The 27706-nt window shown below is 37.0% G+C and overlaps 2 protein-coding genes across 5 annotated transcripts in view; one reads left to right on the top strand and one right to left on the bottom strand.

Moving 5' to 3' along the window:
* Nucleotides 1-3723, bottom strand: part of fcf1 (FCF1 rRNA-processing protein) — a 31341-nt gene extending 27618 nt beyond the window's left edge. Inside the window, exons 1-2 of the mRNA XM_079833394.1 lie at nucleotides 3599-3723; nucleotides 3421-3488 (exon numbers count right to left, since the gene is read on the bottom strand). Coding sequence (XP_079689520.1) covers nucleotides 3421-3488; nucleotides 3599-3601 — 71 coding nt within the window. The 5' untranslated portion in view covers nucleotides 3602-3723. The remainder of the gene's footprint in view (nucleotides 1-3420; nucleotides 3489-3598) is intronic.
* Nucleotides 3716-27706, top strand: part of arel1 (apoptosis resistant E3 ubiquitin protein ligase 1) — a 116638-nt gene continuing 92647 nt past the window's right edge. For 3 of the 4 annotated variants that reach the window (XM_079833385.1, XM_079833383.1, XM_079833386.1), the window contains exons 1-3: nucleotides 3716-3780; nucleotides 5446-5695; nucleotides 19945-20113. In XM_079833385.1, the coding sequence (XP_079689511.1) occupies nucleotides 5548-5695; nucleotides 19945-20113 (317 nt within the window). In that variant the 5' untranslated portion in view covers nucleotides 3716-3780; nucleotides 5446-5547. Of the gene's footprint in view, nucleotides 3781-5091; nucleotides 5181-5445; nucleotides 5696-19944; nucleotides 20114-27706 lie in introns of all 4 variants that reach the window. The other variant, XM_079833384.1, reaches the window with a different exon arrangement.

Here is a 27706-nt window from a genome sequence, read left to right as displayed (position 1 = left end):
ATTTGAGAAGTCGTGTTACGTGGATATATGCCGATCGCAATTTCCGTTTCATGCCGACTTAAATCAATGGCTGAAAAAAATTGTCTCCACAAGCAGCATAAGAAGGTAGGAAGGCAATAGGTCACATCCACAATCTAGTGTATCATATTCTATCTACTGAAAGACATCTGTTTTTAGAAGAGAGACATCCTTTGGTACCTATGATTCTACTATATTACCTATATTGCTTACGACATGATCAACAACTGTAATCTAGACCATTGCCAACAACATGATCGACATGATCAACAACTGTAATCTAGAAATGGAGTTGCATATTGTGGCAGGATAAAACACATGGAAAGGCTATAATAGTTTGGTCAAATATGACTTTTTGGCTATGGTGAACAGTCATTCTGGAAGAGGGACAAAAATAAAACTCAGCCTTAAGCCTTAACCTAAAGGTGCACGGTGTAAATTTTAGCGGCATCTAGTTGAGGTTGCAAATTGCAACCGCCCACCCCTCCCTTTCAAAGCACAGAGAAGCTACGGTGGCAGACAAATATGTTGTTGTCTGAGACAGCAAAGAGTAGCTAGTGCTCTGAGCAGTTTGTCCGTTTTTATTTTAATAAAACATTGATTTCTCTTTTTTTAATCGATTCTCATTTTTATGAACCAATATCGATTCTTAATTCCCAAGAAACGATTAGTCATCCTGTGTTCAGTTGATGAACAGAACATTGTAGCGCGCCTCTCATCCAATAAAATTGTGATAATCTTTGTGCTTTGTCATTATAGATATGAAACAAAGGATTTCAAATTTCATCCATTTTATTACGAAATTCAAAAACATAAATACCATTTTGGCTCTGTGGCGTGAGAACGCTCTGGCGCAGCTCAGCTCAAGAGAAGCGGTAGCGCAGAGCGCACATGAACCGATCTTCTCTTCCGCCTTAATACCAGTTAAAGCGTGAAATAATAATGAAAGGGCATCTGCAAGTAGGGCTGGTCGATAAATCAATTAACTTGAAAGTGTAGTTTACGTCGACTTGTTTGAATGAAAATCGGTTCTTTAACATCCACTGACGCTCCCCTCTGGGCTCAGCCCTCCCCCCGCAAGTTTGCCATAGAGATACACAAACAACAAGGACATTGTCATCTTACAACATACAGTATAATTTGTAATTGGTTTGGTTTTTCGGCGTAAGTCTCAGAACAAACAATACCCTGCTGCAAAGTGTGCTTGTAGTCTGAACGGAACCGCGCTGCTCGTTTGAGCTGCACTGCGTGGACCGTTTATCAGCTCGGAGCATTAATAGACAGCGCAGCGCGAGGTCATACATGGGCCATGTTGGTAAAAAAACGTACATTTACACACAAACTGACCAGCAAACGCAACTTTCGGACGCCATCTTCTTTCCCCAGCTTAACTGTCCCAGAATGGAAAGCACAGGATTGTGGGATATTAAAGGCAGCGAAGGATACATAAATGCTGCTTTCGGAAATCGATCAGATGAAGGCATCTCAGGAGACACGAAATGAAGCTAACTTTAGATTCGGCCTTGAAATGTGCCCTCCGAAGGCAGCATTTTGGAGGTTTAGGACGCAGCCATTGACTTATTAGCCACTCCTTAATAGATGGACAAAAGTAGGAAGTCACAAAGTCTAATGAAAAACAAAACTTTTCTTCAAATTGTGACTAAATTACCCAGAAACCAAGTAAGGAGCTCCTTTAATAGTCACTGAAGCTGTCGGTCAGTTCAGTGTGATCCTATAAAAGAACAAGGGTAACCTATATTTAATAAGAGCAGAAAATTTAAATTTTCCCTAACATTTTTTGCACATCACTGTTGTTAATAAAAATGTATTTTATCTGCATATCAATTCATAAACCTTTGACTAGTTTATTCACATGCTGCACGTTTTGGACCCCAGGTATGTGCTACCAAGCCGCAAACATTTTACAAAAAACAAAATAAAGTTAACTTGTTTTGAACAATTTCTTTGTCATCTGCAGATTGATTTTAAGTAGGAGAAAAAGAAAAAAAAAGAAAAAAAAAAAAAATCGATTTAAAGCCCTATCTGCTAGTGTGTTAAAACATAGATAATCTGTATCATGCCACGTGGAATCGCTCAATCAGTGTTTTAACCGTAAAAAGACATCAGTAAAACAGCTTGTAAACAATGTCATGTAACGTCACATTTACCTCAAAAAAAAAAAAAAACCTTTTCCAGTGACCACAAACTCAGCTAGAAAAATTAACTCTAGAGGAGCATTTTGCTAAATATATGCACCATATATTACATATATTCATTATAATTTTATATTTTAATGTTCTTCAATATTTAATGCATGTTTGAATAAATCTGTTTTTTTATGACAGCCACCATTTAAATGTTTATATTTCATATTAATAAAAAAAAAAACATTGAGTGTGATTTAAGTGTTTGTATACAAATCAGTAATTTTTACCTTCAATATTATAGTAGGCTAATGTAGCCTAGTAGGCTACAACTGACTCCCATAGTTTACACAGCATTAGTTAAGAGATTTGTTAACCTTGAGAAAATTTCCATGTATTGTACCTGATATATATCCAAAATAATCAACAGTGAATCAAAACAGAAAAAAGAAAAGATAAAAGAAAAGAGGGTTGCAGCATCTTGGAAGAAATTACAATTTGGTGGATTATTTAAATGTATTTAAAAATTAAAATATATATGAATGTTTTTTTTATATAATAATTCATGAATGTTATTGAGGACTCTAGCACTGTTGGATGAAGACACTTTCTGTGTTCAGCTTTAAAACTAGTACGCAAATCCATAAACAGAACTCATGGGATGTATATCACAATATAATAACAATGCACTAACAAAACAATTTATTATTTTGAAGAAACATGCAAAAGAATTTCAATTATTCCAATCATAGACATTACAATGTTTGAGCTGAAGCTGAACATTGGTAAACTAAGGCGCTTTGATATCAGGTTATTAATTTAAAGCGAAATGTCTCGTAAAACCGGCGCCAAGCTATTGTTATTATATATTCTCCTATTTATAGAAAGAAATAATGGTAACACTTTACAATAAGGTTCATTAGTTAACTACATTAGTTAACATGAACTAATAATAAACTGCACTTATAAATCATTTATTTATCTTTGTTAATTTCAACATTTACTAATGCATTATTAAAATCTTGCTAACATTAGTTAATGCACTGTGAACTAACATGAACAAACCATGAACAGCTGGATTTTTATGAACTAACGTTATCAAAGATTACCTAATGCTGAACAGAGGTGTTGTTCATGGTAAGTTCAAGTTAACTAATGCATTAACTAATGTTAACTTATACAACCTTACTGTAAAGTGTTACCGAAATAATATATGTCTTGCTTATAAACAAATAACAATACAAATAATGATACTCACATCCTCTGATCCTTCAAACTGATCATCCTTTTCATGGTAGCATATTTTTTCTGTTTCTTCTGTTTCCCCTAATTCACAAAAACAAAAGTTGTCATTCAACCAAAGACAAAATAAATCGAGTATGTACATTATTTAACAAACGCTGTTGAATATTGTTGAGATAAACCCTTAATTTTACCATGACGTCTGAAAATCCTCGAGGATATTTACTCTAATTTAGCCCTCGTGTGCTAAATTTTGCGACAAAGAGTCTTTTACGTCATTATCGTGCGACATTTCCTACGCCATTTGCTAAATTGCTACGTCATTTCTTGCGCTAGATACTGCGGTGTTTCCGGTTCTCTATAGACATCCACCAAGGTAAATATCTAGAGGACAATACTGCAGCTGTTCTCTAAATATGAATTGTTATATGAACTGTCTTACAGTATTTATAGGTTTATTATTTACTTTTACCCAATTGTGGGTATGTCAGTACTGAGCGTTGGCTCTATGAATGACATTGTTTGATTATTTTGCGTCGCAAATGTTCTGTATGTTAAGGGTTGGATTGGTATTTCATTAGGCAACATACACTAAACATTTTCTCTGTATTTTGCTTCACTAGTGTGCAAATATAATATGAAAACCTGTGTTGATAACAGAATTTTTAAAAATGTTTATAGACCAACATGATACGGCTACAGTAATTCTTTAGCAGAAGCCTGTCACTCGGTGAAACTAGTGCACGTGTATCTCCCTTCTTGACAGATGCAGACAGGCGCTCCATTATTAAGGGCTTGAGAATGAATGCTATTGTTATTGTATGTTTGAATGACTGATTAAACACACACTCATCTTGAAAATTATAATATCTTTAAAACACAACACAAAATAATGATTGTTCCTTTAAATAATTTAGTTGAGTTTCAGCATGCTTTTTGCAAATGTCTAGATCACACAGTTCTGTTTCCCAACTTCACTGCTTTCAAAAGCATTCAGACCGCTTCTTTTTGCACATTTTGTTATGTTGCAAAGTTACACTAAAATGTTTTATTTTTCCACTTCAGTCTACACCCTATAAATGACCCATAATGACAAAGCAAAAATTAGATAAGTGATGTGATAACTTTGCAAAATTATAAAAAATAAAAAAAAAACTGCCATGAGGTTCTGTGGGAACTGTCTGCAGATCTCAGAAGCAGAATTGTGTCGAGGCACAGATCTGGAGAAACATTTATTACCACATTTATGGGTCCCAGTGCACAGTGTCCTTCATGATTCTGAAATGAAAGAAGTTTGGACTGTTCCTAGAGCTGACTAATTGATAACCCAAACCTTAGGAACATATGTGACCAAGAACCTGATGGTCATGTGTAGTGATGGGAGAAACTTTAAGAAGGACAACCATCACTGCAACACTTCACCAATCTGATTTAATGGCAGAATGGGTAACTGGTAGATGGAAAACCGAACATAGCAAAATAGAGATATATTTAAAGTGATCGTTCACCCAAAAATTTAAATGTCTGCTATTATTTACTCAGCCTCATGTCATTCCTAAACAGTAAGAAGATATTTTGAGAAATGTCTCAGTGGGTTATTTTTTTCAATACAATGTAAGTCAATTGACGGCAGTGTTGTTTGGTTCCCAACATTCTTCAAAATATCATTTTTGTTTGTGTTCCACAGAAAATCCCTAAATCCAGTTGTGCAGAGCTTTTTGCATCATACACAAAAATAATTGAGGCTTTAATCGCTGCCAAAGGTGCCTCAACTGAGTTAAGACTGTTATTGTGATATATATTTTAAATACATTTGCAAAGTTATCAGAAATTTGTTTTTTGCTCTGTCATTTTGGGGTATGGAGTCTACATTAATACGAATAAAAATGTTTAAAATAATTTTAGCAGAAGTCTGCAGTATAACGAAATGTGAGAAAAATCAAATGTTCCAACACTTTCTGAATGCTCTGCGTATGTTTGTACATTTCAATCAAAAATTGTTCACGAAGCCTGAATTGTGTGTATCCTTGTTTTTTTCCAGTAGGAGAAGACATGGGAGAGGTGCTTAGGACCAGATAGGACAGCAGAAGTCGAGGCAGACTCTGAGCTCACAGAGGTCTGAGCGGAGGCTGAACATGGTCTGATGGACCGCCTCTTTTTTCTGACCTTTGTCTTCTGTTCAGTCTTGTGGGTTTTATTCTGGGAGGTGCGCTGGAAGAAAGGCAAGGGAAGTCAGATTGAAGAATGGCTCCAGGGGCACAGCCTATCCAAACACAAGCATTTGTTTGAAGGTTAGTTAAGTGCTTAAAAAACAAACACTTTTAGTTCTTGAGAGCATGTGGGGAATTATATAGTATGTCTCGGTCATATTTCAAGTCAAGTCTAGTTTTACAATATACACATTGTTTCAAAGCAATGCAGGAATGCATACTGTTATGTCTATAATGCCTTAGTGCTTTACCATATAGAGAGTAGGCAACAACAACAACAACAACAACAAAAGTATTAAAAAACATATTGGTTGTCACAGGTAAAAATTCTGAAAACATTTACTTTAATAACGAAATAAGATATTACAATTCTAGGGTCATTAATATTTGTTTGCATGTTGCATTATTTTCATACCAAATAAGAACTTTCCCCTCCAAAAGTTGAATTACCCTAATGCATTTCCAAATAAGCCCAGTTCATAATGGTGTGATTACATACTATTCCTGGTCCTGGATTTTTTAGCACTGTTAGCTAACCATGATCACCCGTGCTGGTGTAACACCGTCAGTAACATTTAGAGGTCAACTGATATTGGATTTTGCTGATACTGATTACTAAGCAGTACCTGCCGATAACCGATTAATTAACACAAGGTTTCCACACATCCTGGAAAATTGATAACTAATTTTCCAGTCCTGGAAAACACATGAAAAATTTGAGAAAATATAAAATGTACTTGAAAATCTTGTTGTTGTACTGGGAAATTATTTGAAAGCAGAGAACAAAGAGTTTATCACTGGCCCAAAACAATTAGCATTAGTAGCAGAATGAGTTTTGACACACGAGAGAAGTATTTTGAATGATGATGTTTAGTCTCGAATTAGCACTTGCCAGCAGGTAGCTAATGTTGTTAGCTGCTCAAATGTTTGCTCAACTGGTAAGACGCTAGCTAACCTTGTTCACATTAATTCAGTAACTTGCTAACTAATCATTTTGATACAGCATTAGGCAGTGGTCAGCATGGCAAACTAGTGCAGTCACATAGCCTGTTTTATTTAGTTCTGATTGTTGTCAATAGTACTGATACTTTGGTATAGCCTGGATGCCAGCCGAACGTAGCCCCGCCCACAACATTTGAGGTCGGGAAGTTCGGTCTGGACTTGATTTGTTGTGGAGCAACTATGCTCGATCCAGAGCTGTTCAGGCCAATCAAATTGTCAGGGCGGGCTTTATACGATGATGGATAGTTGATCAACAGTAACGTAATCATCTACGCCACCAAAGAGCGCTTGAGTTGAATTCGTCTACTAAATGGAGAACGTGTTCGCATATGCATTCATCTTAACCATTTCTCTCAAAAATGATGACCGTGTTGGTAAGTTCTCCGGGGATCCTTAAATTATTTTTTGCAACACCGGCAAAGATCGTTTACACTCATCTTCTTCTTCTACTTCTTCCAGCGTGCATGCAGTTAAGTTCTGTTGACAACTATGCGTTCACAATGCAGTGAGATAATCTCTGTTTCAAATCTGGCAAAACCTTGGTATGGCCTCCAAAACAAACGAAGAGCTGCTACAACAGATGAAACTGGCTGGATTGCTCAATATAAATGCATGACGTGTGTACAGGACACAGCCAGTCGCGGCCTCCGTCGCCGACCTCTCCAGGGCAAATTCTTGCAGTGTTAGATCTTGTACTTTGAAAGGTGTTGAAAGCATCTTAAGCCTGAAACACACCAAGCTGACGGTCGACCGTCGGGCAGTTTTCGTGCGTCGGCCAACTAAGTTTTCTCTGTGTTCCGCACCGTCGGCTGACATTGGTCCTCGTCAACTATTTTTCAGCCGATTCGACATGTTGAATCGGCGTCGGCGCTTGTCGGTCAGTCGGGCCCCCATCTGATCATTCTGATTGGCTGTTTAGCTGGCGAACCAGTGCACGAGAAAAAAAAAGTGATCGTCTGTGGTGAGCGAGATTATGAGGTGCTTTATTTATATCCCTGTAGCTTTTACGGTTTTCCGCTTTGAATAACGAAAATAGACTACTGCCACCAGCTGGTACAGAAAGCTATTTACTCTTAAGCAGAAGCAGAACGGACGTGCTACTTGGTTGTCGGATGTCAAGCGTCTGCTTGTCGTGTCAGGGCAACTTTGGACCCAGACGCTGCTGACATTAGCCAACGTGAGCCAACTCAGCAGTCTGCTTTCGTTGCCAGTAGTTGGTCGGCTTCGGTTTGGTGTGTTCCTTGCTTTAAGCTGGGGACACACTTAACGACTAGCTGAAACATTTTAAGACTGAACTCAATGCACTTAAAGACTGTTTCCATCGACTGGAGCATATTTTTGTCTTTTTACTGTCAGAGTGGAGCACAAACCTAAGGAGTCAGTCCTCTAGACAACACCCTTAACGATTAGTTGGTCACGACGGGACATTCTGTCGAACTCAACTGTGTGAGAACTTGTACCAAAACAAACATTGATGTCAACAGACAGCCACTGCTACTTATTTGCAGTGCAATTTGTGCAGAAAACCAGGAAAAATCCAGCCAAACAAGACTGGTGGTTTTATTTATGAGATGATAAACATAACTTGAATAAAAAAAATTCACAAAGTCGTTTTTTTCTTTTTGCTGTTATTGCCTCAGTAGATGTATTTCATCATGAATTTTCCTGATTAATTTCATTAATTGCAACATTTCTACTGCTATTTTTTTTTAACCTTTAATTAAAGGGCTAGTTCATCCAAAAATGGAAATTCTGTCATTAATTACTTACCCTCATGTCGTTCGACAGCAGTAAGACCTCTGTTCATCTTCGGAACACAAAGGAAGATATTTTAGTTGAAATCCGATCGCTCAGAAAGGCCTCCATTGGCACAATGCACGGTACACTCTCAAGACCCATAAAAGGTACTAAAGACGTTGTTACAAAGTCCATCTCACTACAGTGGTTCTACAATAACTTTATAAAGCGACGAGAATAGTTTTTGTGCGCAAAAAAAACCTAAATAACGACTTATATAGTGATGACCGATTTCAAAATAATGCATCATGAAGCTTCAAAGCGTTATGAGTCGAATCATGATTCGGATCGCGTGTCAAACCGCCAAACTGCTGAAATCACGTGACTTTGGCAATTCAAACCGCTGAATCGACTCACTGATTCATAACGCTTCGAAGCTTCATGATGCCTTGTTTTGAAATCGTCATCATGATATAAGTCGTTATTTAGGGGTTTTTTTGCGCACAAAAACTATTCTCGTCATTTTATAAAGTTATTGTAGAACCACTGTAATGAGATGGACTTTGTAACGACGTCTTTAGTACCTTTTATGGGTCTTGAGAGTGTAAAGTGCATTGTGCCAATGGAGGCCTTTCTGAGCGATCGGATTTCAACTAAAATATCTTCATTTGTTTTCCAAAGATGAAGACGAAGATGAAGGTCTTACGGGTGTCGAACGACATGAGGGTAAGTAATTAATGACATAATTTTCATTTTTGGGTGAACTAACCCTTTAAGTATTAATGTAGACTTATTCTCAAATCAGGAATATAAGGGCTATTTTTTTGTTCCGTTTCCATAATTACCGGTTTGAACGAAATAAAATACTGCTGCTCCAGGGCAGAGCAGGCCGGGCAGATGACCTGACTGGCGCAGATAGGCAATTTAAATCAGAAAATTCAAAATATTTAATTCAGCCAGTATTCAATTCTCTCATGGAACACAAATAGGAATTTTAGGCTGAATGTTAGTTTGATTTTCCACTTACTTTTATTATCTGCTATAAAATTGGTAGGCAACTGAGGCTGGTAGAAAAGAAAATAGTAAGTAGTATACTATCAGTATGAAGCTTTACTTGTAATTATAAAGATACATTTCTGTATCTCTGATTAATTTTACATTTTAATTTTGGCCACCCACCCCTGAAATAGGTAATAGGAATGACATTACTTGAGAACCTGGGGCGGGATTCACGAAAATCTTCTTAAGAAAGAAGTTAAAGGTCCCGTTCTTCGTGTTTTTTTGAAGCTTTGATTGTGTTTACAGTGTGCAATATAACATGTGTTCATGTTTCGCGTGTAAAAAAACACAGTATTTTTCAAACAATGTACTTATCTGTGTACCGCTGTTTTCACTGTCCTAAAAACGGCTGGTGATTTCCTCTTTCTATGAAGTCCCTCCTTCAGAAATACGTAACGAGTTCTGATTGTGCCAGCGCTTACCGTGTTGTAATTCGACCGCAGCTTAGCGCACGTGCCAGCAGTTCCTGTGTTGTGATTCGACAGCAGCTTAGCGCATGTTGGAAAGGTCACGCCTCTTAACGGAGAGATGTATGCGTTCAATAATCTCTACAGCGTCCCTGGGAAAGCCAAACAAAGGTGATTTGACTCCTGGATGAAAATAACAGCGTCTCGACGACATGGCGATAAACACACTCAACGCAACAGTTCCTTTTCTCCACGCGACACGTCCGCTTCTCCACGTGGGACAGCAACAAGACCGCGCCCCCTTTTTCGCGTTTCTTTGTGGGCGGAGGTTAGTCTGTTCTACTGCTCTACTGACGTAATTAAAGAAGGAAGTACCAGGATGTAGTCCAAGCCAGCCGTTCGCTGTAGGCTTTGAAAGGGAACTTCTGTTAAATAAAATATCTCGCTTGGCATTGAACTTTGAGCTTTATAATTTTACAGGTATTATTTATGCTCTAACAGCAACATTACACACTAACTAAAGTTTGAACAATGGGATCATGCGGAATGGGACCTTTAAAAATATTCAGGTGGGGGTTTGAAAAAATTTCTTTTTTTTTTCAAATTCTTTCATCTAATTAAAATTCTGTCATCATTTACTCACCCTCAAGTTGTTCCAAACCTGTATGAGTTTCTTTGTTCTGCTGAACACAAAAGTAGATATTTAGAAGAATGTTTGTAACAAAGCAATAGTATTTTTTTCCCTACTATGGTAGTCAATGGTTGCTCTATCTGCTTGGTTACAAACATTCTTCTAAATATCTTCTTTTGTGTTCAGCAGAACAAAGAAACTCCTACAGGTTTGGAACAACTTGAGGGTGAGTAAATGATGACAGAATTTTAATTTTTGGGTGAACTATCCCTTTAAGATGAAATTTAAGAAGTAATTTAAAAAGATAAGAACATTCTTAAAGGGTTAGTTCACCCAAAAATTTAAATAATGTAATTTTTACTCACCCTCATGCCGTTCCACACCCGTAAGACCTTCGTTCATCTTTAGAACACAAATTAAGATATTTTTGTTGAAATCTGAAGGCTTAGTGAGGCCTCCATAGAGAGCAAAGCGATTTACACTCTCAAGATCCATTAATGTACTAAAAACATATTTAAAGCAGTCCATGTGAGTACAGTGGTTCAATATTAATATTATAAAGCGACAAGAATATTTTTGGTGCGCCAAAAAAACCTAAAAAACGACTTATATAGTGATAACCGATTTCAAAACAATGCTTCGGAGCGTATCAAATCAGCGAGTCGATTCAATGGTTCAGATCGCGTGTCAAACCGCAAAACTGCTGAAATCACGTGACTTTGGCGCTCCAAACCACTGAATCGACTCGCTGATCCAATAAGCTCCGAAGCTTCATGAATATCTTCATTTGTGTTCCGAAGATTAATGAAGGACTTACGGGTGTGTAGCGGCATGAGGGTGAGTAATAAATTACATTATTTTCATTTTTGGGTGAACTAACCCTTTAAGAAAAGGGAATACAATATATTCTTATCTTTTTTCTTAAGTTCGAAAATAAGATGAAATTGGCAGTTAAGAACAATTTTATTCTTTAGAATATTTTGTGAATCCGGCCCCTGTAGTAAATGTGCTAAAAAAAAACTCATTAAAGGACATGCATTTATTACATGGACAGAGCAAGAACATGATGCAATTGTCTGAAATGCATGTTCACAGTTCAGTTTAACTTATTGCTGTTGAAAGTGCTTATTGTTAATGATATGATTACAGATAATCTAGATGTGCTGTGTTTGACAGAAACCTGGCTAAAACCTGACGACTACATTACTTTAAATGAGTCCACCCTCCAAGATTATTGTTATAAACACGAGCCGCGTCTGAAAGGCAAAGGGGGAGGGGTTGCTGTAATTTATAATAATATCTTCAGTATTACTCAGAAGTCTAGTTTCAAATATAATTCCTTTGAAGTGCTGGTGCTTTATGTAACACTATGCAGTGTAAATGATAAATCCTGTTTAACATTTGTGCTGGCTACTGTATACAGGCCACCTGGGCACAATACAGACTTTACCAAAGAATTTGCTGATTTTCTATCCGAGTTAGTCCTGGCTACAGATAAATCCTAATTGTTGGTGATTTTAATATCCACGTAGACAATGAAAAAGACGCATTGGGATTAGCATTTAAAGACATTCTAAACTCTATTGGAGTTAGGACACATGTCAGGACCCACTCATTGCCATAATCATACTTTAGACCTAATATTGTCACATGGAATTAATGTTGATACAGTTGAAATTCTGCAGCAGAGCGATGACATCTCAGATCATTACCTAGTATCTTGTATACTTAATTAAGCTAAGGCTGCAAAGCCATCCCCTCGCTTCAAATATGGCAGGACTATCACTGCCGCCACTAAAGATTGCTTTCTAAATAAACTTCCTCATCAGTTTCATCTCCTCAGCATCCCAGATAGCTTAGAAGAACTCGATGTTGCAACGGAAACTATTGACTCTCTATTTTCCAGCACTTTAGACACAATTGCTAACCTGCGCTTAAAGAAGATTAAAGAAAATAGTCCAACGCCGTGGTACAATGAGCACACTTGGGTCCTTAAAACAGCAGAGTTTTTTTGAAATTCGTGGAAAGAGAGCATGATCGCATACATAAAGGCCGTAAAAACTCTCTTAAAGGTCCCATGGCATGGCATTTTTCTATTATTTTATAATGTTTCCTGAGGTGAACTTATATTATAAGTATGATTTTTACATCATAAAATGTCATAATTTAGAAATAAAAGGCATTTTTTCAATACTGATGTTTGCCCTGTGGCTGAATGCCCTGTTTCAAGAGGCGTGTCTGCTGTGAGACTTCAGTAAAAACGCCCACTGTTGTGATTGGCTGACATCTTTGCATTTGAAATGAGCGGAGGGGGCGTGGTTTAACGAGGTCTACGAGGCAGGAGCAGGCACGAGCTGCTGCCAGAGAGACGGATGGACCGGAGTTCACTTCACATCAGTTCTGTCAGTCTCAGTTCAGTGAACTGTTACAGTTACAGCATATACTTCAGGTTATTAGTCTATTTCTAGTCGGAGTGACTGTCACTCATGTCAGAAAGTTAGTAACTTTAGTAAATTATGGATCAGCGCTGACTGGAGACGCTAACCGTTTAGAATGATTCAGTCCGATTTGGTGAACTGATTCGGTTCACTAAAAAGAACCGGTTCAAAAGAAAGATCGTTCGCGAACCGGACATCACTAATGTACCAGAGACAGCTCAGCGATCGCTAACAAAGTTATTTATAGTAACTACTGAGTTATGAGAGCGCTGTCAGTCAGCGCAAGTTTATTGTGTTTGTATCTGAGAGTTCTGAATAAACACGAGTCCCAGTCACACAGAGTCCGTCTTCATCATTATTACCAACTTTGTAACACATGCAAAGTACCATTACAGCTGTCGAGATCAACGAGTTATGAGTAAGTGTTGATAATAGCATTATTTTTAGATATGTTCCTATCATATGAAAGGCGTCAGTGACGCGCATTGAGTACACAGAGTTAACAAAGACACAACAGCATTAATCGAATGTAATCCAGTTTATTGTGGGGACAGCTGCCTAGCCCGGATATGCTCACGCTTACCCCCCTTCTGCTTAATCTCTGGCCACGTTTGGTGCCTCCGCTGTGGGCCAGATGCAGTACTGGGGGTCGGTGATGTTGAAGGCCGACCGGTCAGTGCAGCCCGAGCTTCGGCGTGTGTGAGGTTTATCTCTAAAGAGATGTGAGTCTGCCGATGTTGAGCAGAAACTCATGACTGTATGCACATTGTAGAACAGATAGACGCGACGAGGACGTACAAAAACACTGACTCACAAGATAGAAAACATGAAAACACTGTTCTGTCTGGAGAGAGAGAAGCCGCTGAGTGTGCACGAATAATAAATAATTAGCTACACATCAGAAATCACTGATCACAGGTCAGAAGGAACTGAAAAAAGACTTCTGTTTTCATTTGTACATCCAAACACTGAGAAACTGCCAGCGTTCACTCGTTCACAAGCAATGATCTCTCGAGCGTTTGCATGGGCGTGCCAGATTCTCTGGGTGGAGGAAAGGGAGGTAACCGTTCCTGCTTGGACGTCAAACCAGGAGACTTCAGGATTGGCTAGTCTGGCCTGTCATTTTCTCAAAGGCAGAGAAAGACAGCCACAACTCGGGTTTACACCGATCAACATTTCTATCCACTTGGGGACAATATTCAGGCTAGGGGAACTCGTATTAATGTTGAAAAACCTCATAAAATGAAAATGTCATGCCATGGGACCTTTAAAAGAAATAAACACAACCTTAGGTATATATTCGATACAGTAGCTAAATTAGCCAAAAATAAAGCTTCAACTTCTGATGTTTGTAAACAGCACAGCAGTAATGACTTTATGGACTTTTTTACATGTAAGATTGATAATATTAGGAAGAAAACTATAACCATGCCGCCGTCTACTACAGTATCAGATACGACAGAGCATTGTAGTGTCACTGAGGAAAAAATACACTCATTCAATGCTATAGGAGAAGAAGAATTGGCTAAACTCAAAATCATCAAAATCAATAACATGTATGCTCGACCCTATACCCACTAGGCTATTAAAAGAGATGCTACCAGAGGTCATAGATCCTCTTCTTAATATCATTAATTCATCTTTGTCATTATATGTACCAAAAACTTTTAAGTTGGTTATTATTAAACCACTTATTAAAAAAACGCAACTTGATCCTACAGAATTAGTCAATTACACGCCAATCTCAAATTTACCTTTTCTGTCAAAAATACTTTAAAAGGCAGTGGCCTCACACAATTGTGTTCCTTTTTAGAAAGAAATGGTATCTGTGAGGATTTTCAGTCAGGATTTAGACCGTATCATACTGCTCTCATCAGATTTACAAATGATTTACTCTTATCATCCGATTGTGGCTGTATCTCTCTATTAGTGTTACTCGATCTTAGCGCTGCATTCGATACTATCGACCACAACATTATTTTGAAAAGACTCAAAAATTATGTAGGCATTAGTTGGAATTGCATTGGCATGGTTTAAATCAGGGGTGTCCAAACTTTTTTTAAAGGGGGCCGGATTTGATGTTGTGGACATACCTGGGGGCCGGTCCCTTTTCTATTATATATATATATATATATATTTGACAAAAGTTTAAGCTGACAGTAGAGTAGCTTGAGATGTATAGATAGGAAATGTGTAGATATTTAACAATATCTGTAAAACTTTCATCAACCAAAAAGTTTGAATGGGTGAAATTTTAATATTATTATGGAGTTAGAACTCTATTCTAATTTAAATTAAATAAGTGCTCTATTTAGATCACCACAGGTAAAACCACACTACAAAACATGCTTTTCATGACTATTTCTGTCTTTTTTCCAGTCCAAATATCAAAAAATTCTTAAATCAAGATGCTTTTACTAAGGAAAATTACATATTTTTTCTTGATTCCTGGGGGAAAAAATCTAAATGAATTGAGTTTTTGCTTGAAACAAACTAAATTATCTGTTAATGGATTAGAAAAATAATCTTCCAAAATCTTCCTTAAAGATTCCAAACAGAAACATTATTTTTCTTACCCCATTGGCAGATATATTTGCTTATTTTAAACAAAAACTCACTTCAATTAAATAGTGTTTTCCAGAAAACAAGAAAAAATATCTAATGTAATTTTACTTATCTCGTAACATCTTTTAGATATAATTTTTAGATATATTTAGACTAGAAACAGGACAAAAATACTAAATGACAGCATTTTTTGTAGGGCGCACAAGGCAAAAAGTAAGACATACATATATATATATATATATATATATATATATATATATATATATATATATATATATATATATATATATATATATATATATATATATATATATAGATATAGATATAGATATAGATATAGATATAGAATAGTATTTAGTCTATAGACATATAAATACAAATGCACAAAACTGCAAGTTTATGACAAAAAATAGTCTGCAATTTGGCCTTTATTACTCATGTAATACATGTCTACATTACAAATTAAATAAAATTAGATATTAACCTACATTTCTGACAAATGACCACGGTTACAGGTGTTACCACAGTAAATCCATGATAAATTCGAAATGCGAATTGTTGTTTGAAAATTATTTTGAAATCGGCTCAGCTGATTTGCACGTTAGTGTTGTTTATTAAGTCAGCACTGTTTAACTGGATTTAAATTAAATCAAATCAAATCACAGAGAGATTCAGTACCGGAGACCTCAGCGCTGAACTCGAACACTTCTCACTGGCTTCGAAGGCTGTTTAGTGGGCGCGTGATGGAGACACTCAGCAGGTAAACACATTTGTTCAGAGTCAGAGCTCGCGAGTTGCGCAGAGCACAAGCAGCGCTGTTTCGTTCCGCTTTGGGCGCTGTTTCCCTGGCCTAAAGTCTAGTACTGCCACCTTGCGGTGACATCGTGAAACTGCATGACTTGTAAATGATCTGTGGCGGGCCACATATAATACATTTTAATAGACACGCTGTGGGCCGTTTGAAATTCATCCCCGGGCCGCATTTGGCCCGCGGGCCGGACTTTGGACACCCCTGGTTTAAATCATACCTATGCGACCGTTATCAGTTTGTAGCAGTAAATGAAGAGATGTCACACCGAAGTTCAGTATAGAGTACCGCAAGGCTCAGTGCTAGGACCGTTGCTTTTCACTCTGTACATTCTACCACTGGGAGATATCATTAGGAAGCATGGCGTTAGTTTTCAATGTTATGCTGACGATACTCAGCTTTATATTTCTTCATGCCCTGATGAAACTTACCAATTCAAAAGATTAATGGAATGCATAGCTGATATAAAAAAATGGATGACTAGTAATTTCCTGCAAATCAATTCAGAAAAAACTTAATTGTTAATTATTGGACAAAAAAGCTCCACAAGTAGTAACCTAGAATACTGTCTAACACTTTATGTCTGCTCTGTCAAGTCCTCGTCGTCAGTTAGGAACCTGGGTGTGCTCTTTGATACCAATCTCTCATTTGAAAGCCACGTTTCTAGAATCTGTAAAACTGCATTGTACCATCTTAAAAATATATCTAAATTATGGCACATGCTCTCAATGCAAAATGCTGAACAGTTAGTTCATGCGTTCATGACCTCAAGGCTAGATTATTGTAATGCTCTACTGGGTGGTTGCCCTGCTCGCCTAATAAACAAACTCCAGCTGGTTCAAAACGCAGCAGCTCGAGTTCTTTCTAGAACCAGGAAGTATGACCATATTAGCCCGGTTTTGTCAACACTGCACTGGCTCCCTATTAAACATTGCATACATTTTAAAAGCTGGCTTATTACTTACAAAGCACTAAATGGTTTAGCTCCCCAGTACTTGAGCGAGCTCTTAACACATTATTCTCCATCATGTCTACTGCAGTCTCAAAATTCTGGCCAGTTGATAAAACCGAGAATATCGAAATCAACTGCAGGCGGTCGATCCTTTTCCTGTTTAGGACCTAAACTCTGGAACAGTCTTCCTAGCATTGTTCGGAAAGCAGACACACTCTGTCAGTTTAAATCTAAACTAAAAACACATCTCTTTACTATGCCATACACATAAAACACTTTTTCAATTAAAAAGATTGTTAGGCTGCATTAACTAGGTCAGCCGGAACCGGGAACACTTTCCATAACACCTGATGTACTCGTTACATCATCAGAAGAATGGCATCTACGCTAATGTTAGTCTCTCTGTTTTATCCCGAGGTTTACTGCAGTCAGCCGGATCCGGGCCGTATCCAGATCAGATGGTGGACCCCTAAGTGTCTGTAGAGACCGTGTCAATTAGACTCCCCCTAAAATTACCTCATCGACACGGCATCCTCAATAAACTCATCTCTGGCGTGTGGCCTCCGATCCTTTGAATATTCAAATCTAATATGACCTCTGACCTTTAAAGTTGCCAGAATAATAATCATACGCTGTTTGTTAATTAGCCAGAGGAGAACTGGCACCCTGACTGAGCCTGGTTTCTCCCAAGGTTTATTTTTCTCCATTAGGACACCTGATGGGGTTTTGGTTTCCTTGCGACTGGCTTCGCCTTTGGCTTGGCTTGCTCAGTTGGGGACACTAAATTTTCAACTAAATATCCAAATAAATCTAATTAGTAAACTAAATTAACCATATAAACTAAATTACAAAAAAAAAAATCTAATTACTGATCTAATGCCCACATTGTCACTGTATGATAATTGAAATGAGCTGATGACATCACCGTTTTCTCCGGAGTGGCTGTACAGCCGAATAAAATTCTGTTGTATTATTCTCCTGTTTAACACTGTGAAGCTGATTTGAAACAATCTGCATTGTAAAAAGTGCTACATAAATAAAGTTGACTTGACATGACATGACATGACATGACATGACATGACTTGACTTGACTTGAACTGAATGCAAAATTTAAAAACTGAAGTAAGAGTAAGCTATTTATTTATCAATCAGATTATTGGTCAATTACAAAGATATATCGGCCACCATATTTGTAATGTATCGGCCGATATATGTTAATTTTTAATGTTTAAGTGCAACATGTGCAGCGCAAGTCTGTCATATAGGCTACATAAAATAATAGGGCTGTCAAACGATAAATCGCTATTGTGTTTACACATAACCCCCTGGACCCCCCAATACAGTAAAACTGCACATTTTAGAGTGGCCTTTTATTGTGGCCAGCCTAAGGCACACCTGTGCAAGAATCATGCTGTCTAATCAGCATCTTGATATGCCACACCTGTGAGGTGGATGGATTATCTTGGCAAAGGAGAAGTGCTCACTAACACAGATTTGTGAACAATATTTGAGAGAAATAGGCCTTTTGTGTACATAGAAAAAGTCTTAGATCTTTGAGTTCAGCTCATGAAAAATGTGGGCAAAAACAAAAGTGTTGCGTTTATAATTTTGTTCAGTGTATATATAAAAATCTGTTCTGTGCTAGATTAACTGAGACTTGTTACAGCACTTGCATATTGCATATTGCATATTGCATATTGCATATTGTTGCCCTTGACTGCTCTAGTTGCTACTAATGCCCGCTTTTGTAAGTCGCTTTGGATAAAAGCATCTGCTAAAGGCCTAAATGTAAATGTAAAATAAATACACACATATGCATGTATATATTTAAGATTTTTTTTAATTTATTATATAAATTATATAAATATACAGTATATACAAATATTTTCTTAAATATATACATGTTTGTGTGTGTATTCAAATATACATAATAATTATACACAGTACACAAATATTTAAACACAAACTTTTATTTTAGATTAATTGCTTTTAATTGCTTGACAGCCCTATAAAACAATGAGAACATCATAATTGTCTGCTTGGGACATGGCTTTTAATGGTGAGACTTTTGTTTTTGTAATCAAACTCACAAAAAGTATATTAAAAATGAGATTTATTGGCTTTCAAATCATCTGGTCCTTTGCAGGTCTTAAAATGAGGTAAATGCAACACGTGGCATATTACACTGTGTCATTATTTATTTATCAAAAATAAAGCCAAAATGGCTTGGGTGACAAACTAAGTACACCCTTACTGCTTCCATAAGAATTAAGAGGGCAAGTAGCAGTCAGGCGCTGCTTATCAAATGTCTTTGATTAATTGAGTCATCAAATTGATCATTGATTATTGATCACTTCTATAAAAGTGGCAGTTTGCTGGTCTGGAGCATTCAGGTGTGTGTTATCACAATCCCGAGGAAGAAAAAACAGCAGCAATGATCTTAGATTTTGGCTTTATTTTTAAATAAATAATGACACCGTGTAATATGTAATTTGTGGTTGTTCATCTAAGGTTGTATTTACCTAATTTTAAGACCTGCTAACGACCAGATGATTTTTATTATGTTCTGATTGACATAAGACCATACAATTCTAAAGGGTGTCCTTTCTTTTACACATGACTGTATGTGACACTGAGCAACGTGTCGGAGCACTTTCACTGTCTACCTGGTCAAATCTTGCTTCTATTTGTGTCTGTTTGTTTATGAATGTGTATGTTCCTGTGTTTATAGATGTTCAGACTCTGGAGGAGCTGAGTTTATGTGTGCTGTCTCGACTGGAGGAAGTAGTAAAGGAAAAGCATCACTGGAGGGAGATCACTGAGGCCCACGTGCAGCTGCTCAGAGACTTTGCCTTCCAGGAGTGGCTTTGTTCCCAGAGCCTGGAGCACTACTATCACACGTAAGTTCATACACACAATATTGATATTCAGTAAATGGCTATCTATACATCAGATTTCTATCAGGTGTATTTCAGGCTTGTTTATAATTAAAACTCCTGTTTTATACAGAATGTTTGTCCCCCTGGTTATTACTAGTATTTTGGTTACACAATAAACTATATCTGGCAGTTAATTCAACATAAACTCTTATACCTTCTGTCTGGGCTGCCCCATGACAGTAAGGAAAGACAAAAAATATATTTTTACACATTTTTCAACATATACATTTTACTAGCATCAGCATAATAATAACTTTATTACAGTTTTTGAACTGTAAATGTTTTAACTGTTTACAGATATCAATCACGTGAAAAATTCCAAGGCATTAGATATACCATGGAACAGTAAAGACAGTCATCAACAAGTGGGACAAATATGGCACAACAGTGACATTATTAAGGACAGACCTCCCTCTAAAATTGATGATAAGACAAAATATGCTAAGGGGTAATAATGGAACAGCAGTTTTAAAAATAGATTTTTCACTATTATTTACAACAGGATCTGCATTTCCAAATAAACTTAATTCCGTCAAATAAGTATAATGCAAATAACTATGCAAAAGCATTTAAAATGTCTTCAGCACGTTTTATAATTACCCAAAAATCAAACATAGTTTACCCCCCTCACACTGTCAGCGTTGGTTGCAGCAGTGATAAAACCGGATCTAAGACTACTTTCAGACTGTCAGTCCAAATCCGATTTTTGTGCATATCTGATTGAAATCTGATTAAATCACAATATAACAGAGACATGTTTTGAAACCGGCAGACGACAGCACGGAATAAAGCCTCTCCTACGGTTCTGCCACTGCCTCAGAAGACACAGTAGTCCAGCACGCAGTGGCTACACAATGTCATATTGTAAATAAGACGACATCTGTGTTGCGGTTGTCGTTGCTGTTTTTGACTTATGTCTACCAACGCAACATCATTGCCAATGCAGATTGGCAATTGGCAATATAACCAATGCAGATATTCTGGAAAACTAAAGAGCTGCATGGACACACAAATTGGATCTGAACAGTGGCGATACACAGTGTGGACAACAATAATTTAAAATCAGATTCTAATCGGATACACAAATAATTCTCATTTAATTCTCAGCTCATTTAATTGATATAATATCAACTTCATATAATGCTCAAGAACTAGACAGAACAACCAACTAAACACAGTGTTTCCCCTAGAATTTTTTCCAGCAGCGGTGCTGTTACGTGCTAAACCTTTTTATGAATCAAATATATATGATTAATAAAAAGGTAAAAAATAACAAAAAACTTTTTTTTAAGAGCATCACATATACAACAGCTGCAAGTAATTTTCTCTGCCTTTTGTTGTTTGATTCACATTAATGGCTCAATCGTCACCAGGTTTATTAGATGCCGCCCCTTTAAGACGCAGATCTAATATCATTCTCCCATTTATTTCTCCCAACTATTTACGCCCATTTAAGCTAAACTGTGTTTAAGTGAATACTCTCCAAGCCTGTCATTTTGAGATATAGGCTATGTTGTTGTGTATTTGATGGTTTAGTCGCGCACACGAAGCATATGTGCAAGTCGGTCCGTTTCGCAGCGTGCGTACACACACACACACACACACACACACACACATATCCGCCTTGAACTTGGAAACAGCATGTATTGCGCGGATTATTGTGCTTTTCATTTAATCAAACACGTTCTGCAATTTAGCCAAAGTGAAGAGTGCATTTGACAACAATCACAGATTGTGCTGAATCTGACTTTTATTTTAAAAAAAATTAATTTGATTTAAAACTTTTATTTTTTATTTAAAAATTTAAATAAAGATGCATTTACTGTTAAGTGACATAAGATATTTTTTCTTGTTTTCTGGAAAATAAAATGAAATTGAAGTGAGTTTTTGCTTAAAACAAGCAAATATATCTGCCAATGGGGTTATAAAAATAATATTGTAATAAAAATAATAGTGTTTCTGTTTGCAGTCTTCTTTCTTCTTTCTGTTGTAAACATTGTATAATTTAGCTTGTTTTAAGCAAAAACTCTATTCATTTTGATTTTTTTACCCAGAAATCAAGAAAAATTTGGTAATTTTCCTTAGTAGAAGAAATCTTATATATTTGGACTGGAAAATATCTGTGGTTTTTGGCCGTGTGGTTTTACCTGTGGTGATCTAAATAGAGTACTCGTTAATTTAAATAAGAATATAGTTCTAACTCACTAATAATATTTCAATTTCACCCATTAAAACTTTTTGGTTGATGAAAGTTTTACAGATATTGTTAAATATCTATAAATTTACATCTGGGTCCTATCTCAAGCTAATCTACTGTTAGCTCAAGCTTTTTTCAAATCTGTCATGTTTCCAGGAAACAAAACATGTTAGTTTATGTTCATATATATATATATATATATATATATATATATATATATATATATATATATATATATATATATATATATATATATATATATATATATATATATATATATATATATATATATATATATATATATATATATATATATATATATATATATATATATATATATTTGAAAGATTTGAAAAAAGCTTGAGCTAACAGTAGATTACAGTAACAGTAGAGCTAACAGTAGATATATATATATATATGAATGAAAAAGAACCGGCCCCCAGGTGTGTCCACAACATCGAATCTGGCCCCCTTTTAAAAAAGTTTGGACACCCCTGGAATATTGGAACTAAAAAAACTAAAAACATCAATATAACACACTCATGGGCATGCCACACTTCACTGAATACTTGCTGGCTAAGAAATCAATAATTATTACCTCACGATCCGCGTGTTTTCAAATCAGTAGTGTTTACAAGAAGCAGAGGTAAGTGCATTTCCTTGAAAACCCACACTACTTGGATGTTTTCAATGTGTCATCCAAGAAGAGGGAGAAAAAGGCGGCCTGAGTGACTTCAACATGCTCTCTGTCAGAGACCGATGTTTAATGTGCATAATACATGACACACTTGAGTATAAATTTGTTCTTCACTTGCTGAAATTGAATTGGAATGATCAGGGAACTGAGTGAAATACTTCAGACTTGGGCTGTCATGACATCAGATTTTTCACTACTAATCTTGAAAAAAAAATAATGCTCAGTAAAATTTTACAATTGTACGCAAATGTACATATTGTGATATGCATATCGCAACAGCACGCAATATCTGAATAATTTGAATAGGCTACTTCAACATTGTGAAAAGTGTTGGTTTTAGGTTGACGCATATAGCAGAGAATAGATAGGCACACGACTGTTACTTATGTGACTTGCTTGACGTTAAAAATAGTTATTAAACGCAATAACTTGCGAAAAACAACTCTTGCAGTCTCACACTGTCTGCTGTCTGACACACACTGAAACGTGCGCACAAGCCGCGTCTCTGAAAGCGTGAGATCCCTTCAGTTTCGTGCCTTGTTACACACTCAAACTCTCAAATACACACACTAGGGATGCCACAATTCTCAATATTGGTTTTGCATTTAATGAATAATTTTTCTACACATTCTATCATTTGCCTCCATCCCAATACTGAACAACGCAACATGCATTATTTTATACTTATACTCACGGAACACTATAGTTATTCACAATCAAGAAAGTTGTGATTAACAAGTGATTATTGGACTAAGTAGTCGTCTTACTGCGCTAATACTGTCAAATACACACAAGGTTAACATAAACAGTGTCGGTTATGTCTAAAGTGAAAGTAAAATCGGCGTGTATCTGTATATTAGATGCGTGCAAGTCTTAAATTGACAGCAGGGCAGCCAAGTGAACACGCTGCCGCTTGTCCTTAACCCTCTGGAGTCTGAGCTCTTTTGGGGCCCTTTAGAAGTTTTGACATACTCTTATGTGGCGTTCACACCGGACGCGATTCGCGCGAATAATTCACGCTGATCGCGCGAAGGTGGACGCTTGAACATTTTGAGTTTACTCGCTTCAATCGCGCATTAAATTTGCGCGAATCGCGCGTGACATTCACTACACAACAGACGCGAATACGCGTCATGGGAGGGGCTTCCGCCAGCGGCTCGTCTTGTTGAGAAATGGCTGACATGGGCTGTGTTTACATGTCTTTTTTTGTTAAAATCTACTGTTAATGTGTGACAAAACGTAGTTTTAAGACTTTTTCAGTCGATAATGTAGTTGTTTAAAGCTCAAATCTGGGGTTTATTTATATAAAGAGTGCCTATTTGAACATTTTATCTGGCGTTTTCGGAGTTGTGAGCTCCAGCGGACAGCGGCGCTCAGCGCTCGTCAAAGCCGGCGAGGGCAACCTTTCCTCGGCCAGTCCTTCTGCCGTCTCCCGCTGGCTCTGATGTCTCTGTGGTGTGTCTCGAGCTATAATTCGTCTTGTAACAGCCGATCTTTGGTCTCATGGATCTATAATTTGTTCCCTGGCAAATTGTTTAGGCTGAGGGCAAAGAGAAGTTTCATTACTTTATATTTTTAGGCTATAACTGTACGTTGCAGTTGTAACGTTAGCCTACTAGCACTGACTTTGAATGTTTGACTGAATTGTTTGCTTTATTTCATGTATAGCTTATTATACCTTTTACTTACCTTTGTATCATTGATCATACATAAACTTGCATTTAACAAAAAGAGACTGTGTTGTGTTTCATGTCATTTAATGTTATCACAGTGATAATCATATTGTCTGAACCAGATATTAATATACAGATTTTCTCCTCATTGTTGTCACTACTAGAGCAAGCTCCTGATTGGTTAACGCGGCGCGAAATATCCGCCAAAGTTCAGATTTTTCAACTTGAGCGTTTCAAAACGCTCAATTCACGTCCTTCGCGCCGCCTCAATCGCGCGAATCGTGCCGCAGAATGCCATTTTGCGTCTCTGCATTGACTTAACATGTAAATCACTCGCGCGACTTGCGCAAATCGCGTCCGGTGTGAACGCACCATAACATTTGTGTTTTTTTCAGTTGCTTATTAACACATTAATGGCAAAAGTGTAATTACACTGTATTCAGCACAAACTGGGCTACCATAATATGTGAGGAACATGTATGTACATGCTTGTAATTTTGAGAGCAAAATGTTTTTGCACGGTTTTTGAAAAAAATGATTTTTTTTTTTTAATTAAGGCCTCAACACACAATAGATATGTGTTCACAAGACTTTTGACTCCTGCGTGTATTTGCATAGAGTTTTTTCTTTAAACTGATGTGAGAATCATTGAGCCTACTAATTCACATAAAACAATATATTCATCTACAATTTGTAAGACAGTTTTTGCATTATAAATATAATCTATATGAAAACACCCAACATGGTTTAAATAGCACAGATAGGCCATATATTGTCGCGATTGTGTGTTTATTATCTTCAAACGTGTCTATCTGCATGTTAAGGCATCTTTACACAGCCGAGTTATGGCGGCTCAAAAGCGGCTCTGTGTCTGCTCAAAATTCTGTGTAAAGACGCAATGCCGCATAGAGACAGAGCGTATTTAGGCCACGCCCACACCGGGGGGGAAAACAATCCAACGCTCTGCGGGAGGCTGCCTTATTGTCATTTCGGACTTATAACAAAAAACAGAACCATGTCTGAAAGCTGATATGTGACAAGGTGTACAGCAAACAAGCTAAAAAACACAGAAATAAGTTTTTATAAGCTGTCGACCCCAAAAAACGAGCGTTTAAGAAGATAAAAGTGGATACAGGCAATACGAAGTGAAGCTTCAGCAGGAAGAATGGGTACATTTTGGAACCCTGACACTCAGTATGCCTCAATATGTCTGTGTGCAGTAAACATTTTGTCACTGTTAAGTAAAATATCCAAATGTCCGTTTTATATATTATATTTACTGTCGCTGATCACGTTCCCCTCTAGTCGTCGTAGTTCTCAGTGTAATATGACCCGCGCGCTCAGTCTCAATGGCCTGAATCCACTTTTTTGTACTTAAACGCTCGTTTTTTGGGTCAACAGCTTATAAAAACGTCTGGGTTTTTGCTTCTGGGTTTTGTTTAGCTTGTTTGCTGTACACCTTGTCACATATCAGCTTTTATACATTGTTCAGTTTTTTGTTATAAGTCCAAAATGACAAAAAGGCAGCTTCACGCAATGCAAAGTCAATAGAGACGGTTTGATTGTCCCCCCCCCCGGTGGGCGTGGTCTTCAGATTATGACGCGTGTCGCTCTGTCTCTATTAAAGCAGACTTAAAATATGCCGGGTCTGATCCACCTCGGCCCCTAGTATCAAAGGCGATGCTGAAACGGCTTTGATTCAGTGTAAATGAACGCGAACTTGTGCCGCCTTAAACTACCCCATTGTCATGACAACCGCCTGTCAGCGTCAGCTCACGCAGCGCGAGAATCAAGAAGCAGGAGACAAACCATCTAGGAATTAAGGTAAAAGAGTCCTGTACTCACATTTAAATTGAAGGGAATTGAAGATCGGAATTATATTCATTTTGCGGAGAGGTGTAAACAACCTGCATGTTTTAATTTGTATTAGTTTAGATCGTGTAGCCCGTTTCGTTTGCGAGCAGCATCAGCCTCAGCCTCAGCTTGTCAAAAATACCCTTTTGTGGTGGTGGTGGTGATAAATGTTTAAACTAACACTAGCCGCGTTTCTATTACAGATTTGCGCAAAACTTTTGCGATATTTTCTAAAAGTCGACAAAAAAATATTGCGAAATGACAGCGTTTCCATTAACTGACATGCGACTAGGGTTGGGAATCGTGAGAAATTTTCCGGTTCCGGTTCCGGTTCCGGTTCCGCCTAACGATTCCGGTTCCGATTCCGGTTCCATTAAAATTATTAAACAAATAGTGGTAAAGGAAAAAGGCACAATACGCAACTCAAACAATCCATTTTGTGTTTATACTAGCTCTAAAATTCATTTACAGGTTGGCAATGTCAAAAAAGTCCTGAACTGTACATATATTACAGTATTAATTAAGCCATTCTTGCAACACATTGTTTTTCATATGAACACCTCTGAAATTGTCTTATTACATTTTATCTCTCTGTCTCTGAATAAAACCAAGTTATAAATTATATTTATTAGTTATATTTATTAATTAGTTGTATATTAATTTAATAGTAATTCAGTTATTCAGTGAACTTGTAAATAATACATTGCAATTCAGCATTACAAAGGTAATTGTGCCTAAACGCTTACCTAAACCATGGTGACTCAACGGTTGACAAATATATATATATATATATATATATAATATATATATATATATATATATATATATATATATATATATATATATAGCCTATATATATATAGGCCTTTCACTATAAATCTGGTATAAGCCCTGAGGCACTCTGTGCTGTAGCAAATGTTTAGTCAAATTGCTAGTGCAGCCTCCTTTGCATGTTATTAACTTTTCACATGTGTTACATTTTGCTTCATTATCATTCATTCTTTGGAAATGAATCCATACTTGTGACTTTCTCTTCGCCATGCTGGTGGTTAACGAGAAAATATCTGACGCAAAACCGTAAATGTGTAGCGTGAGGGCTTTCAGGCTGAACTGCGTTGCACTCCTGGAAGCGG

The sequence above is a fragment of the Gobio gobio genome, assembly GCF_949357685.1.
Source record: "Gobio gobio genome assembly, chromosome: 13".
Lineage (NCBI taxonomy): Eukaryota > Metazoa > Chordata > Actinopteri > Cypriniformes > Gobionidae > Gobio > Gobio gobio.
The sequence above is the reverse complement of the archived record's forward strand: the minus strand, read 5'-3'. Positions and strand labels throughout refer to the sequence as shown.